Source organism: Bicyclus anynana, chromosome 19, assembly GCF_947172395.1.
Source record: "Bicyclus anynana chromosome 19, ilBicAnyn1.1, whole genome shotgun sequence".
Taxonomy (NCBI): Eukaryota; Metazoa; Arthropoda; class Insecta; order Lepidoptera; family Nymphalidae; genus Bicyclus; species Bicyclus anynana.
In genome coordinates, this window is record NC_069101.1 from 979,695 (window position 1) to 996,766 (window position 17,072).

Here is a 17,072-nt window from a genome sequence, read left to right on the forward strand (position 1 = left end):
CTGTTACACTGTTTATTACAAATAAATCTATAAAATAAAAAATAAAATACTCAATATGTTTTTTATATGTGTACCTATATATAAAAATTAAAATGATAAATAATTTTGTTTGCAGGTATGACGACTTAATAGAGAATCACAACACTTCTCTGGAGAAACTGCGAATAGTCCAAGAGGAGAACAGTCGACTCAAGACGCAATGTCATGAGCTGACTCAGGAAAGAAACGCTGTGGTAAGATTTTTCACAATAGCTAAAAAAAAGGTTATATTGTTAAAAAAAACCAAGTAAATTCACCATAATAATGTTTTTATGAAAACTTCTATAACTTAACTTTATTTTAACACGTGGTGTATGAAGAATTGCGCTTTTGTAGTTGCCAACTATAAAAAATAAATGAAACTACCACCGCGCATAGAGACATCATAGTCTCTATGCGCGGGAATTGATAAGAAATTACGAGGTATTAGTGAAACCAAAGTTACTGGACATAGCTCAACTAGGAGTTTGAAAAAGTAAAAAAAATAAAGGGACATCTTTTAGCCAAACGCATTCCAACTTAGACAAATCTAAGACCTCATATGCCCGTTGTTAAATCGTCAACCAAGCATTTCAGACTGGAACATTACCTTACCTTCCTCCAGCTAATGCTGCTTGCAAACATTAGCGGCATGCGATTGGTAATTCTTCTCTGGACCAACTCTATCACAAAATGAAACAGATTAAATAAATGATTTACTACAACTAAGTTATATTATTCAATTGACATGTGCGTTATCCGGCTCGAAGGACCAAAAAATACACATGTATATTTTGTAGATACGCGAACGCAACGCTCTGAAGCAGCAGGTGGCGAGCGTGGTGCGGCAGTGGGAGGGCGGCGGGGTGCGCGAGCGTGCCGACATCAAGCGCCTCACCGACGAGAGGAACGCGGCCATGGCGGAGTACACGCTCATCATGAGCGAGAGGTGAGGCACTGAGCGGCATAGTTATAGTCATAGTCATCTTCTATTTATATACAACATGCTAAGTTCACCTTTTGTAAGCCGCCCTGACATTTATTAGTCCAATACAAGAAACCCTTAACAGTATTAAAAATGATCTCAAGGTAATTCATACTAGCGAAAAATAATTCATGAAAAAAATTATACAGAATTAAACAGGTTAATTCTGGTACGTAAGTATAAAGTCATTGAACTTAGACCTATATAGTTTAGACTAAAGTGAATGACCTCAAAGGGACCGACGAGCCGCATAGCGACATCGCGGCGGAGTTTGAAAATACAGGATGTTTTAAAATAATAAATTTTTGAAAGCTTATTACAATCGTAACTCCTCGTTTTTATATATATATGTTGACACCACGCTGATCTAATGCGGAATGCCAGAGTTTTTTAAATTCTCTGATATGCAAGTTTTCCTCAATAAGCTTTTCCTTCACCGTTTGAGACAATATATGTAATTTCTTAAAATCCAAATAGTAAAAGAATTTTTGAAATCTTTTCAGTTAATCCTCTCGGTCTCGGACTAATTACCTTCTATTGGACTTGTATCACACTCAAGTTTACCAACAAAGTTGTATATCGTTTTATTAAGGGGGACGAGGTAAACTTACCATCGAAAATATTTAACACCAATAAATATATCCTGGTGTTCTTACACTACCCCACTTTTAAATTTTAAATCGTAATACACACATGTGTAATTTTATCACAATGAAGCACCAATTATATAGATATAGTGTGTATGAATATATTAGATCTTGGTCACATATTACCTCAGGCAGGTTCAATAGAAGGTATTAGGTCTGAGCTGGTGGTGTTTGTGTTGCGCGGAGTGGTTGGTGAAGTGTCAAAGGGCGTATTACAGGGACACGGTGCACAAGGAGATGGAGAAGCTGTCGGACGACCTGCAGGCGGCGCTCAAGCGCGTGGCGGCGCTGGAGTCCGCGCTGCAGGCCTCGCGGGAGGAGCAGCGGGCCACCGCGCTACAGGTACTGGAGGAGTAGTTGCTAGTTGGCCAAATGTTGACGACTTCTGACGACAGCAAACCTACCGGACGACCTGCAGGCGGCGCTCAAGCGCGTGGCGGCGCTGGAGTCCGCGCTACAGGCCTCGCGGGAGGAGCAGCGGGCCACCGCGCTACAGGTACTGCAGGAGTAGTTGCTAGTTGGCCAAATGTTGACGACTTCTGACGACAGCAAACCTACCGGACGACCTGCAGGCGGCGCTCAAGCGGGTGGCGGCGCTGGAGTCCGCGCTGCAGGCCTCGCGGGAGGAGCAGCGGGCCACCGCGCTACAGGTACTGCAGGAGTAGTTGCTAGTTGGCCAAATGTTGACGACTTCTGACGACAGCAAACCTACCGGACGACCTGCAGGCGGCGCTCAAGCGGGTGGCGGCGCTGGAGTCCGCGCTGCAGGCCTCGCGGGAGGAGCAGCGGGCCACCGCGCTACAGGTACTGCAGGAGTAGTTGCTAGTTGGCCAAATGTTGACGACTTCTGACGACAGCAAACCTACCGGTACTTAAGAGCGCGCAGCGCGTCGGTACGATATGGATGAAATTCGAAGCGCAAACGAGACGCCGAATTATGACTTTCACGTGAGTGAATAGCACGGAGCGATTGACGCGCGGCGCAAATTTTATGACGTGAGCGCCAAAACCATTTTTACCTTTGCAACCATTGCAAGTAAATTAAACAACATTACGAAAAACAAAATGGCCATGTTCAAGATATATACCTAATTTTCTATACAAAACAAAAATTTAAGAAAATAAGTTTGTATAGTCATAACGAACACTTTGAAATATCATTTACCTAATATCAGGCTCCTAACTTTTCCAGAATCTGAGATCCAGAACCATTTGTAACCACCTAATTACATATTGCACACTGTTAACTGGCAAAATAATTGATAGCTAACAAAATGTTGACGACTTCTGACGACGACAAACGTACAGGTATTAAAGTCGGATGCAGTCTTTCTGACGTTACACCTCGTGCACGAATCCCACCCACCCGCAGTCGCCTCACGCGTCTTGATTTTTGTATAACCTGAGCGTAGGTCTTTTTTCAGACTAATAATTATTGATAGCTTACAAAATGTTGGCTACTACTGATTGTTCTATTTCTCATTATTTGAAGAGTGAATAGGCATCTTCTAAGCAAGCGCTCTCCACATAATATCTCTCCCTATAATACAGTCCAATTTCTTAAACTCTAATTTCACAACCTAATCACTGTTGAATATAGCACATTTTAAGTCTAACCTATGACCACGTTGTGGTATGTTGATGATGATGATGATGATGATGAATGAACCTCACTGTTCGCAGGCGGAAAGTCTTCGTCGCGAGATCGAGTCAGCGCTGGTGGACCGCGACCGCGCCATCAAGGAGTGCACGGACTTGAAGACGCCGCAGAACACCGCCACACTTGTGAAGTCTCGGTGAGTTACGATTTCCAAGTTAATCTATACCTACGATCTACAAGATTGTCATAAAATAGTCTTCATCATCATATCAGCCAAAGAACGTCCACTACAGGACAAATGCCTTTTGTAGAGACTTCCAAACATCTCAATCTTGAGCCAGTGAATCCCTGTGACTCGCTTGAAGTCGTCAGTCCGCGTAGTACGTAATCGCCATTCCAGCACCTTGGAATCCTATCGTCCATCGGCGCTTCGTCCATGTGCCCCGCCCATTGCCACTTCAGCTTCTATGACTTTGTTTCTTCTGCTGATTTCCTCATTTCTGAATCGATCACGCAGGGACACTCCAAGGGTTGCTCGTTACATCGCCCGCTGTGTGATTCTAAGTTTGCTCATGAGGCCCATAGTTAGTTAACAAGTCTCGGAACCATAGGTCATCTCTAGCAACACTCACTGTTTGAAGACTTTCGTCTGCTTTTGGCAGGCAGTAAAGTAGCACATAAAATAGTAAGGAAACCCATTCTGTATGGGAAATAGAACAATGAAAAGATTTAAAAATCTATAGAATAACTTACAAAGCGTAGAAAGAATACATCAAATTTAACTAGATAAATACATCTGCACCTGTTGTTTTATATACATTTTGCATTTATTATTTTTTCTAACCTTTTACAGTCAAGATAATTCTGCATATCACCACTTGGGGCTGACGAGTGGTGTTGGTACTGATGGATTCCTTAACGGGCAGCATTCCAATGATCCGTCCATGGACAAATTGCAAGGTGATTATTTAAATTAATCCCATATTAAGGTTATGTATGTGGTTCAAATTAAGGTCGAGATTTTTTATTCATATACATAACAATATTTTTTTAATATACTCAGATTAAATTGTGAAATTTTAAAAACTGCATAAAATACCTGCAAAGTTCAGTAATACATTATATGCTATTGGTCCATTCGAAAATTCAGGCAACCAATGGAAAAGTGTCTTTTGTATTGACATTAGTGGCATCATAGTGCCATAAAATACTTAAATGCTTAAAATACATTAGATATTTTAAGAGCTCATTTTTCAAAAAATAATAAAGTTTTATCTCGTGATTTTACTTTAATCATAGTGTTGTTATGACAGAAATCGATCAAAAATATAAAAAAAAGTACATGTATAATCCTTTTCATTTAATGTAATTGTTTCCCACGTTCAGGTTTGGTTGGTATGGTGGTGGACGCGGTGGACAAGGAGCGTGTTGACAACCTGGAGCAAGCCAACCAGGAGATCGAGCGCCTCAGGAAGCAGACCGAGCGCCAGCAGGCTGAGCTCAACGACGCGCAGAGAGAGGCTGAGGTTCGTTTTGTTAACAAATCCTAGAACTATAGGCTTGTACTAGAGCCCCATTTGGTTAAACTCGATGTAAACAAACCACCATAAATAGGGTTCTGAAATTTTTCCCCTTTATACATGAATCCTATCTTATTTATTTCAAGCATTTAATTAACTTGCACTCCTTTGTATAATTATTTAAAATTAATGACTACTATGAAGTTTCCAATTGGTTGTTAATATCTGCTTCCACCTGATTTGTGGTCTACATCAAATATGGCTCAACTATAGAATGTCTACGTTTGATTTACATATCGCTATCTCTGTCGTTCAAATGCAATTAAAGAGAGAGCTATTGAAGGAAAATTTCTTTACAAAAGCTCTATTTAAGGTGTAAGTTGATGAATGCGTTGCGAAATGCGAAAATTGTAATGCGTGGTGTCCTCTACAGGCATAATAAAATATTGTCTTCTAAACTACCGGTAGATGGCGTTCTTAGAGCACTTTGAAACAATACCTTTTAGTATATTTCAAGAACCTGTAGCGTTGCAGTTATGCCTGAGGCTCATAGATGGCGCTGTGTTATTTTTGAAAGAAGTTTTACTTCAGTCGTGTAGTCTACACACTTCTTTTTTTTCCTTTGTTGCTCTTGGTCGATATGACTTTCTCTCGTTACGCTCACGATATATGTCTTTTATGTATTTATGCACATTTTTCCATTAATGATTGCAAATGGTGTTGTTTTTTTTTTTAATTTTGTCTTGTTTGCAGGTTTCCAAACGTAGACGAGACTGGGCGTTCTCGGAGCGAGATAAGCTGCTGCAAGAGCGTGAAAGCGTCAAAGCGCTTTGTAATAGATTAAGAAAGGTAAATAATGTTACGGAGCACCCTATTGCTCCAGACATAGGTTTCATAATCTCTCGCTCATGTCGGGTTGTTTTTAAAAATATCAAATTGAAATACCCCTGTACTGTGCAGAGGATGAGTCAACCATGCGGCTTGCCTATCATAATCAGCATTAATAAATGTAGATACACCCCTGCTGGACATTTGACTAGTAAGGATTTCTAAACACCACAAGCCACCAGTTTGCCTGTATAAATAAATAATAATAATAAATAATAATAAAGCTTTATTTAATTCCATATAAACCTAAAACTAATACATAATTTTAAATTACATGTATAAAAATAAAGTAGTTTAACTAAATTTAATATTTACAAGATTTTTCGTTTCTTTTTTTAATTTAAGTTTTTATATGGACCCCCTAAGGGTAAAAGCCTCCTCCAATGTTTTCCACCTTTCCCTATCTTTAGCTACATCTTGCCATTTGACTCCTGCTTGCGTCTCTATTTCATCTGCCCATCTAGCAGCTGGGCGGCCTCTCGCCCTTGTGCCTATTGGACCACCCCATTTCAGCACTCTTTTGGTCCATCTTTTGTCTGTACATCTGGCTAGGTGACCTGCCCATTGCCATTTCCTTTTGAGGCAGTAAGTTAAAGCGTCTGTTACCTTCGTTTTATTACGGATATCCTCATTTCTTACCCGGTCTTTTAACTTTATGCCTAAGCAACTTCTTTCCATTCTTCTCTGAGTAGTCTGGATTTTTCTTCTTGTTTTAACATCAAACGTCCATTAAACGTCCGTTTGCCTGTATAGCCCCATAAAAAGTTTTAGGATCTGACCAGGATTTTTAGAATTATAACCAGAATAACTTATCTGAATGCTACATTTGGCTTATGACCTGTAGGATCGGGCTTATACAGATATGAATTAATGAATAAAAGCCGCCTTCAAACTGATCAATAGCACACATGGTGTTACTTTTAGCATTTTAGTGTGTGTTTTAGAATTCGGTAGATTTTTTTTTAATTTAAAATAAAACCTTTGCTGTATTATTGTAGGAGCGCGATCAAATGGTGGGTGAGTTGGCGGAGGCTCGTCGCCACAACAAGAAGGAGGCAAAGGACGGCAAGTCTCGCTCGAAGCACGAGGACATGTGCCGGCTGCCGTCCCCCGCGCCCGCGCCGCACCGACACTCCGCCGACGTGCAGGTGAGGGAGCTATAGTCTAAGATCAAATGGTGGGCGAGTTGGCGGAGGCTCGTCGCCACAACAAGAAGGAGGCAAAGGACGGCAAGTCTCGCTCGAAGCACGAGGACATGTGCCGGCTGCCGTCCCCCGCGCCCGCGCCGCACCGACACTCCGCCGACGTGCAGGTGAGGGAGCTATAGTCTAAGATCAAATGGTGGGCGAGTTGGCGGAGGCTCGTCGCCACAACAAGAAGGAGGCAAAGGACGGCAAGTCTCGCTCGAAGCACGAGGACATGTGCCGGCTGCCGTCCCCCGCGCCCGCGCCGCACCGACACTCGGCCGACGTGCAGGTGAGGGAGCTATAGTCTAAGATCAAATGGTGGGCGAGTTGGCGGAGGCTCGTCGCCACAACAAGAAGGAGGCGAAGGACGGCAAGTCTCGCTCGAAGCTGATTTTCAATGACGCAGAGAGTTTATCTTAGTTTGTCGTGTCAGGACTTCGAGTGGGAGCTGATCGACGTGGAGCTGAGCGGCGCGGGCGCGGACGGCTCGCCGGGGCTGGAGCTGAGCGGCGGGCGCGACGAGCCGCTGTACCCCAACGACTGCAGCGTCTACGTCACCGCGGTCAAGAAGGGCTCCGTCGCCGACGGGAAGATCAAGTGAGACCTAATTATACTGTAAGAAGCAAGGAAAAAAGTGGCTCCGGCCACTCGCTCTGTAGTCATACACTTAACGTTTGTACTATTTGGGTAGGACTTGTGTTGTCGCATTAAAAAAACTATTCCTGTTAATTAATTGATTTATTTGGTTTTCTATACATTGATTAATATAAAACTAATAAACTAATTCTTCCATATATATAAAGATTCTTTTGTGTTTGCCGTACACCGTTCGTTCATTTGAAATTATTGTGTGATTTGCACTTAGAACTGACAGAGAGGTGGGAGTGGGGCTGGCGCAAAATATACGCCTGACGATGACGACGATTGAATTAATGAAGGAATGAGGCCCATAGTTAGCGACCAAGTCTCGGGACCATAGGTCATCACTGGCAACACGCACTGTTCGAACAGTCTTGTTGTACATGCCAAGTGTTGACGTAGCTCGTGTGTCCCGTAGGGCGCTGGACCGCGTGGCGGAGGTGTGCGGCGTGTCGCAGTGGGCGCGCGGCTCGGCGTGCGCGGCCGCGTTGCGCGCGGCGCTGGCGCGCGGGCCCGTGCCGCTGCGGCTGCAGCGCGCGCGCGCCACGCGCACGTTGCTGCGCATCGCGGCCGGCGGCCAGAGCCAGTGCGGCATCACGCTGCAGCACGGTGAGTGCGCGACGACATGCAAACAACACGAACGTCTGTATCGCATAACAATCTATATATTTTTTATGAGAAGCAAATAAATTGTAGTACGCTTGTGGAAGAAAAAAGGAATGCCGATTTTTGTATGAAATTTTTGTAATGGCCTTGCGTCATAACCAAACTGGCGGCAATACATGTAAAATATGATAAGATTATGTGTTAAAAATCATAAAGATATTCGACGTAGTATTATGACTTTTAACGGTGCGTACATTTTTTAGGTTATGTTTTGTAAATGAAATGTTCATGTTTTTTTTGAAGTTTCAGGCATTTACACCTTTGAGACAGTAAAAGTTTGCACGAAGAACAAGAATGCTTATTTCGATTTTAGTACTTGCGTATTCATTGCCATTGTATTCAGGTGTAGAAAAACCGGGCATTACGTATCTTATCATAGTAATGACGCATGGAAAACATAGACTAGACACAAATAGCATCTATACAAGTAAATTCCTTTATAAAGATTTAAAAATTATACAAGTAAACCGTGGAAAGAATCAATAAGAAAAAGAAAGTTAAATTGTAAAAAAAAAATCTAAACACAAAATGTACAACTTAACTAAATCTATAAAATTGTAATAAATTTAAACTAATACTTAAAAATACTTATCAAAATTTGCCGCCCTTGGTACCCTGCCCATCACGCAGGCAGCATTTCCGCATTAGATTGCGATTGAAATTCTTTGCCCAAGAAAGCTGCCTGCCCGAAGGTCGCAAATCTTTGTTATTTTTATTAAAAAAAAAACCAAATATTGTCGGCAGGTATTTTCATCGGCAAAATAGCGTGCGGTAGTGCGGCCGCCAAGGAGAGCAACCTGTACGTCGGCGACCGGGTCGTCAGTGTAAGATACTTTTCAGTTGCTTGTGATGCTCAAGATTCTAATATTGCAGCACCCGCTTTACTAGAATTTCTGTACTCTTGTTTGACATGTAAACTTCTTTCACTTCTAGAATTTTGTATAGTAAATAACAGGCAGGCTAGTGGTCAAGTGCGGAAAGGCCCAGGAAAGAAGAAGAACAGATGAATGAGGGTAATCTCCACTTGACCTCAATCGGGTGTGGTATCAGGCTGAAGGATTTACTTCTTGTCCGTGCAAATCCTCTTGTAGAAACATGGCATTGCCGGTTTTCTGTTCCAGCTCTGTTTAAGGCTGAGACTCTTGCCCTATGAATCAGTCCATGTGGATATATCCAAGCGGACGTCCGCTAGTCATACATATAATTACAACTGTTGTTGTGGTACAGATCAACAACCGGTCGCTGGAGGGCGTGAAGAGCGCGTCGGAGGCGACGGCGCTGCTCAACGACTGCCAGTACGACTGCGTGCTGATCACCGTGCTGCGCCCGCTCTACCCGTGCTGCGATCCCCGGAACAGGTACTGCACACTTTGAGCCTAACCACAGGACATAACCGAGTCCTCGACGGCGCTGCTCAACGACTGCCAGTACGACTGCGTGCTGATCACCGTGCTGCGCCCGCTCTACCCGTGCTGCGACCCCCGGAACAGGTACTGCACACTTTGAGCCTAACCACAGGACATAACCGAGTCCTCGACGGCGCTGCTCAACGACTGCCAGTACGACTGCGTGCTGATCACCGTGCTGCGCCCGCTCTACCCGTGCTGCGACCCCAGGAACAGGTACTGCAACTTTGAGTCTAACTCGCGCTGCTCAGTGGTGCGGCATGTTTGTCTGTCTTAACGCAATAACATGAAAAAAATATTGTATTCTCATCTCATCATCATCAACAGCCGATGGACGTTTACTGCTGGACATAGGCCACACGCATGGACTTCCAATCAACATTCTCGAGCCGCCAGCATCCAGTTGCTCCCTGCAACCAAAACTACGTTTTGCTATTCAGCACCTTGTGACCCCAACATCCGCTTTTCGAACTATATGATTTGCATATTGCCATTTCAGCTTCGCGATTGGCTGAACTATGTCAGTGACTTTGTGTCGTCTGCGGATCTCCCCATTTCTGATTCGATCACGCAGAGAAACTGTATTCAATGTTGCCATATCAAAGAATAACATAATCGTTATAATCCACGTACCACGGCCAATCACGTGACCAAGTGCGGTAACGGCCTAGAAGAATCGTTATAATATCATAATGTTTAAAAACTATAAGCCCAAATATGGTTAAACTAAGAAATTATAACAAGTCGGCGATATTACAATAGGTTCCAATAAAAGGAAGTTTAAAAACTATAAGCCCGACTTTCCTTAAACTAAGAAATTATAACCAGTAAATTTTACAATAATAATGATTTATTTAATTACTTAGATTTTTTTCCTAAATAAAATAGTGTTTTTTTTTTTTTGAAAATTATTCTAATTTGAAAGGCTAAAACCAAACAGTATTAGGCTCAAAAACAAATTTTTTCTTTATTATCACACTGAATAAATATTTCCTTCGTGTGTTTAAAACAGAGGTTCCAGAATTAATGATAAAAATACGCACAGGTTAGGACATTTGGATTCAATTAAAATATTTAAAATTCCCCCTGAAATAAGAGTATCTTTCAAAGAATTGCCTTCCGTTACACGAGTAAACATTATGTTATTATTTTCTCAACAAAAAAAGGATGTTTGTCTCACAGATGAATCTCGCACGCGACTCGGGCTCGTGTTAACGGTCTTTAATGGTTACATAATTTTACTGTGGTTATGTTAGGACTTTGGTTAGGCTTGGTTTGGAATAATAAACAAATATCGATATTCTTTTTTTGTGATCTGAACTCACTTTAATTATATCACTATCCTCTAAAGTGGCAGTAGTGTCGTCATTTTCGGCTTATTACGCGAATGATTTTTAAAATATTGGAGGCAGAGGTATTAATTGTAATGTAGTTATAGATTTTGCGTAAGTTACTGATCTATTGTGGTCAGATATTGAAACACAAAATACCCTTTTCTCGAATGTTGACATTTTTTGTTCAGGGCTTCCTTCGAACCTGCGTACCCTTCGAACAGTACTCCTTCTTCTGAAGAACCTTGGGGTGCATTCCTACCGCCTGCGCCGCCGCACGAGCCCAAGGTAACTAATGCAGTAATTTTCTCAAATTCACATAATCTAAATTATGTAGACTTAAAGTTAGACTTCCTAAAAATTTTAGTGAAGCAGACGCACATCATTATTAAACTATTATGGTTTTCTTTAGAAATGCCTTATTCATTTTATTATAATTGAGGTTATGTAACCAATTTATGATAAAACAAAAGAAGAATAACAAAGAGAAGTAAATTGAGAAATACTCCTGCAACAATCATTAAAGGAGCAATACAAACCATTTATAGAAATGAATACTAAAACAAAAATGGTTTGTACATATAGTATCTCACTCGTCAACCGTCAATCTGAAATAACGTTAGAATGTACAAAAATGTAAAAAGTGTAAATTTTAACAACACAAGAAAATATATTTTTCTTGAATAAATATGAGTACATTAATATTTTAGCAATAATGGGTGTCCAGATTTAAATATGATTCTATTACAAAATACGAATTTATAACTGGGTTCATTAGGTTTACTTTAGCTTGACTACATAATATGTTTTGACAGCAGGTACACATAGAGCACGGGGTGCCGGATTTTGATAGGAGATACGTTTACCACGTGGCCGCTGGCAGCCAGGGGAAGATACATCAAGAAAGAGGTATGTCTATTTTGCACTGGCTTGAAGGCCTTTCTTAAATAAAATATCTATCTTTTAAAAATATGACTAATGGTCTTGTTTCTCTCTTTTGAAAGGATATTGAGTCGTCTATACTAAAACAGGGTCTTCTTTGGATTTTGGTTTGCCAAATAGGTTATTTCTAAGCAAAGATGCCACGGACACGAATGCGCCTAGTTTCTCTATCCTTGTAGATCAAACGACGAGATACGACAAATCTAATTAATAATCTCGATTTCCCTTATCCCATCTAAAGAGAGCCATATTATTGATTCTTCTGTTGTCAATTCTTTTTTGTTTTTTATTAGGTAACATGTCGTGTCCGCATCCTAGACCTACTGAAAATTAAATTATTGAGTCTTGTGATGGAAAAATTATCGCGTTCTCTTTTGATGCCTGTATTGGCCTACTGTACGCTTTCTATCTTTCGCGGGCCTTAATAGTAGCCAGTTGTTTTTCTGATTGTTAATTTGCTGCATGCCTCTTAACTGGGCCATTAACGGCACTGGAGGTATTCGTAAACTTCTGCGTTCACACATACCCGAGGGCTAAAAGAATATGGGGAATATGTTTTGACAACTGCATTTAATGAAAATTATTTGCAAATAAATGTCAAATCTCATGGAAAATTGTCAGTTTGACAAAGATAATGGAATTAATTTACTGTATAACGGATCCGATCAAGATATTTTATTGCCCTGCGGGTTGATTATCGTAAAAAATTGAGGATTGTATTTGGATATTTTTTAGAATGAGTTCTTTAGTTACTGAAGGCTGACTTGCCTGTTATGTGTATAGCCCTTATGTATAACGCGCTGTATTGTTGTGCGAGGCGATTGCATTTGGGCCCAACTCTCCGGCGTTATCGCTATCAGCAATCGACGAGCGTGCTGATAAGATTGTAGTAATTCATCGATGTATCGATGGTTAAGGATTGTGGCACACCGGTTCCTGTTATACGTGCAATATTTATTTATCTTATCATAAATTAATATTGTTGATTCAATAAATATTAACTTTTAGATTTTATTTTGCTACTTTGTTGATGCTAAATAACAGTTTTCTAGTAGTAATAGTCTCTGAGCTAAACTGCAGACGGATCGACAGACATGGCAAGACTATAAGAAGTCTCAATTGTTGACCAATTTGCGTTATATTTGTTACTAGCTGACGCCCCGCGTTTTTACCCGTGTGGTTCCCGTTCCCGTAGGAATACAGGGATAATATATAGCCTTCCTCCATAAATGGTCTATCTAACACTAAAAGATTTTTTCAAATCGGACCAGTAGTTCCTGAGATTAGCGCGTTCAAGTAAACAAACAAACTCTTCAGATTTATATTATTAGTATAAATAAAATTTTCGCTGTTATGCATTTTTATTAACTTTTTTGTTATCGTATCGTGTAAGTGATGTTGTGAACGCGAAACGCAGTGTACCCTCATCTTTACCAACAGTGTGTACGAACGTTAGTATTGCATCGCGTTTTGCAGGCACCTGGGATATGATCGGGGGCATGATCCGCGGGAAGATCGAAGCCGTCACCGGCGGCAAGTCCAAGGACAAACAGAATAAGGTAATTATTATAAACGACCTTGAAATATACTTAACTATAAGTAAATAATGTTTAAACAACATAAAATACTTGCTCGTCTATCAAATCAACCATTGTTTACCAATTTTTCAACATTTAATAAATTTTAGATGTATTGTGTTTTAAAATCATTATTTTTTTTTACCTAAGATGTTGTTTAAAGTTTTAAGATAATCTGCAAAGAAAATCTTCTTTATTTGTTGATGATAAATAAATTGTCTTATGCACCTCTAATTGAGTACTATTACTTTATTGTATTTTAGGCTATTTGTGATAAATTTTATAATTTTGGATTATTGTTTACTTAGATAGCAGTTTTTTCTTATACATGCAAAATTAAAACCAATGTCTGTTTGCTACAGGTGCCGGAGTCGGATGCTATCGCAGAGTTAGATTCCGTTATCGACAGTTATCACGGAAAAACAAGTGAGTGTCTCGTAAAACTTGTACTCTTAACTGTGCCTACACCGCTGCACTGGTGTTACAGCATATCATTTATGTCATCTGTAATGTCAAATAACTGTTATAATTAACTAAATTCCTACAGACACAGATTGTTCTAGACTGCATTTAAGACTCAAATCATAAGAACCCACCGTCTGATCTTTGGGTCAGGTTTCGCACTATGACAATGCCTCGTTGATATTGAGCTTTTCTTCTAAGAACATTCCAGATGCATGGAGTGGATGCGCCTGGAGTTACACATTATCACACTTAGTTTGCCAACCTTCATTGATGCAATGTGGTGGATCTAACACCTATATCTCCTGTCTGATAATGATGATGGATACGTCGACCTTGAAAAATTAAAAAAAATATAATTTGAACCATGTTTATTTTTCAGTAAAAGAAACTAGCAGCGTGTTAAAACGATCGCGTAGAAAAAACAAGGAAACGCAAAATGATGCGAAAAATGGTGGAACGTGGCCCAAAGCGCGGGCGAATTTCATACTCGAGGACAACGCCACCGGCACCATAGTACAACCCAGGTCGAGGAAAGAACGGCCACCACTGTCTATTCTTCTCAGTCCACCCACGAAGTTGCCGCCCGAGCCGCAAAGATCTAACACTAATCGAAATTCCAACCCCATACCGCTAGGACACGTCCCTTTGACGCAAGTGACAGCGCCCGCGCGGCATTCAGTGTACAAATCTATAGAATCTAGTCCAGCGGTCGAGCATTTTCCCAAACCGGCCCCCTTGGCCATCCACAACCCCTTCGCTCCCACCGGCATGAGTTTCGACAAAAACCGCACGTTAGAAAAGGATAAAATATCCATAAGCGATTACGAGCAGGAAGTCGCCGCGAACAGATTGAGTTTAGTTTTAAACCCGTCAGAAGATTCGTTGTTCTACCAACCGGCGATCAGAAATCGAACGAAAAGCCCTCACTCGTTAGATTTCATGGTGAACAAGGGCCCCAATTCACTGGATTTCGTTACGAGAAAGTCACCCAGTTCTTTGGACCATTCGATAAAAAATCACACGGGGAAAGATATCCTCGACCAGTATTATTCGTCAAAAAAGTCTTCGTCCCCCAAAACAGTGAACAAATACCCTTCGGACAGTGACAGCTTTGGCCCGGACAGTTTGAACAGCAATGCTAATTTCCCCATGACGGGTACCTTACCAACGCAGTCGCGGTTACAGTCTCAGTACTACAGGGGGCCGTTTACGAACTCGAACCCGCACGCGTCGAGTCGATACACGCATTTGTCGAGCCCTACGAATATACCGCAAAGTCAGTCAGGCGAAAGCATCGGCACGACCTACGACATGCACTCCTTCACCTCTCACACGCACAATATGTCAGATCTCAATCCCGTGCCGCGAGTGAATCGGGAGTACCAACACACGTACGAAGGCGGCACGTTTCCGAGGAAGAAGGAGAATCAGAGGTTTCGGATACCGTCCAACCCCAGTGTGACTTCCAAAAATTCCGCGGGAAAACTCAGCACTGGATCCATAGAGAGGAGCTCGGAGCGGAACTCGCCTATGCCGACATTTCACGTCGAAGTGTTGAGCCCGGGGAGGGGAGCTAAACAACTCACCCACAAAGGGACCAGGAATTCAATGCCGGAGTACTGCGGTTTAGGTTGGAACAAGCCCTTGCCTGGGGAACTTCGGAGGGTGCACATAGACAAAAGTCAGCAGCCGCTCGGCATTCAGATATACTGTCCGCCCAGCAGCGGCGGAGTGTTCGTATCGACAGTGAACGACAACTCCTTAGCGAGTCAAGTCGGTCTTCAGATCGGTGATCAGTTGTTGGAAGTCTGCGGTATAAACATGCGCTCGGCTACTTATACGCTAGCCGCGAGCGTGCTACGACAGATTGGCAACTCGATAACGATGCTAGTACAGTACAGCCCTGAGAAGTATAAGGACGAAATGGACGTGCCCGGTAGTTCGTCTTCTGGGGAGAGTTCCCACGATGAAGAGGTTTCGTTATCAGGGTCGCCCACACCTAGAAATTCACCCGGTCCTCAACAGTCTCTGAGGATGGACGTGCCGTCTACTGACGTAGCGACATTGAGACAATCTCAAGGGAATAAGGATCTTCCGAGGTTCTTGTTGATCGAGATGCGCAACTGTTCGGACTTAGGTATAAGTTTGGTGGGCGGCAACGCCGTGGGTATATTCGTGCACAGCGTGCAAATAGATTCGCCGGCGTACATCGCTGGGCTGCGGACGGGAGATCAGATCTTGGAGTACAACAACGTGGACTTGAGGCGGGCGACCGCAGAACAGGCAGCTTTGGAGTTGGCGAAACCGGCGGATAAGGTAAGTATTCTTAATCAAGGATAATGATCTAAGTGCCTTTTGAGATACCAGCGATATTTGTAGTCCAGAAAGTGGATGGAAAGAGTATATCTTTCCAGAAGTATGTGCATTTAAATGATGAAAATTCCCATTATCATTGTAACAATAGTTACGGGTCCAACACTGTTAACTTTTAAAACGACCTTTTAAAATTAAATTGATCAGATTAATTGATAATGTTATGCGCATAATTAAATTATTTGCATACCATTCTTGTTGTAGAAACATGATAACACTTTTTAAAACAAGAGTAAATAGGCATCTTCCATAGGCAAGCGCGTTCCACCAGTTTAGATTGTGGTCAAGCGCAAGCATAAAGTACATGGTTTTGTGGGTCAGTTGCAGTCAATGTTATTTCGTATTCGCAGGTCAGTGTACTAGTCAGGCACGATCTCCAGCAGTACCACGAGATCAAAGACAAGCCCGGAGACGCGTTCTACATCCGCGCGGGGTTCGACCGCTGCAACAAGATCACGTCCATCGGCATGGACACCATAGACGAGTATTCTCTATGGTTCCGCAAGGACGAGGTGCTGTTCGTGGACAACACGCTGTTCAACGGAGCCCCAGGGCTGTGGCGCGCTTGGCAGTTGGACTTTAAGGGTGTCAAGAGACAGTGGGGCACCATACCCAGTAAATTCAAGTAAGTTTCCTATCTATTAACTTTTTTCTCGCTACATAATCAGTGTGGAAAACTAGGAAATACGATAAACAAATAACACATAACTAATGTTTTTGTTTGTCTGATGGTAAATGATGCCTCTGGTAAAACGCCCTATTTAGCAAAGGTTTCTATTTGCTTTTGACTTGAAGCTGGAAATCTATTTCCTGTCTATCCAGTGGGTA

At 41.9% G+C, this 17,072-nt stretch overlaps 1 protein-coding gene across 1 annotated transcript in view; it reads left to right on the forward strand.

Moving 5' to 3' along the window:
* Positions 1–17,072, forward strand: part of LOC112053096 (disks large homolog 5) — a 36,621-nt gene that overhangs the window by 8,540 nt on the left and 11,009 nt on the right. The window contains exons 7-24 of the mRNA XM_052887288.1: positions 116–233; positions 819–967; positions 1,869–1,992; positions 3,334–3,446; positions 4,104–4,210; positions 4,637–4,776; positions 5,524–5,619; positions 6,657–6,806; positions 7,279–7,442; positions 7,903–8,093; positions 8,895–8,974; positions 9,378–9,508; positions 11,079–11,175; positions 11,703–11,796; positions 13,306–13,388; positions 13,769–13,832; positions 14,251–16,187; positions 16,595–16,869. Of these exons, the coding sequence (XP_052743248.1) occupies positions 116–233; positions 819–967; positions 1,869–1,992; positions 3,334–3,446; positions 4,104–4,210; positions 4,637–4,776; positions 5,524–5,619; positions 6,657–6,806; positions 7,279–7,442; positions 7,903–8,093; positions 8,895–8,974; positions 9,378–9,508; positions 11,079–11,175; positions 11,703–11,796; positions 13,306–13,388; positions 13,769–13,832; positions 14,251–16,187; positions 16,595–16,869 (4,113 nt within the window). The remainder of the gene's footprint in view (positions 1–115; positions 234–818; positions 968–1,868; positions 1,993–3,333; positions 3,447–4,103; positions 4,211–4,636; positions 4,777–5,523; positions 5,620–6,656; positions 6,807–7,278; positions 7,443–7,902; positions 8,094–8,894; positions 8,975–9,377; positions 9,509–11,078; positions 11,176–11,702; positions 11,797–13,305; positions 13,389–13,768; positions 13,833–14,250; positions 16,188–16,594; positions 16,870–17,072) is intronic.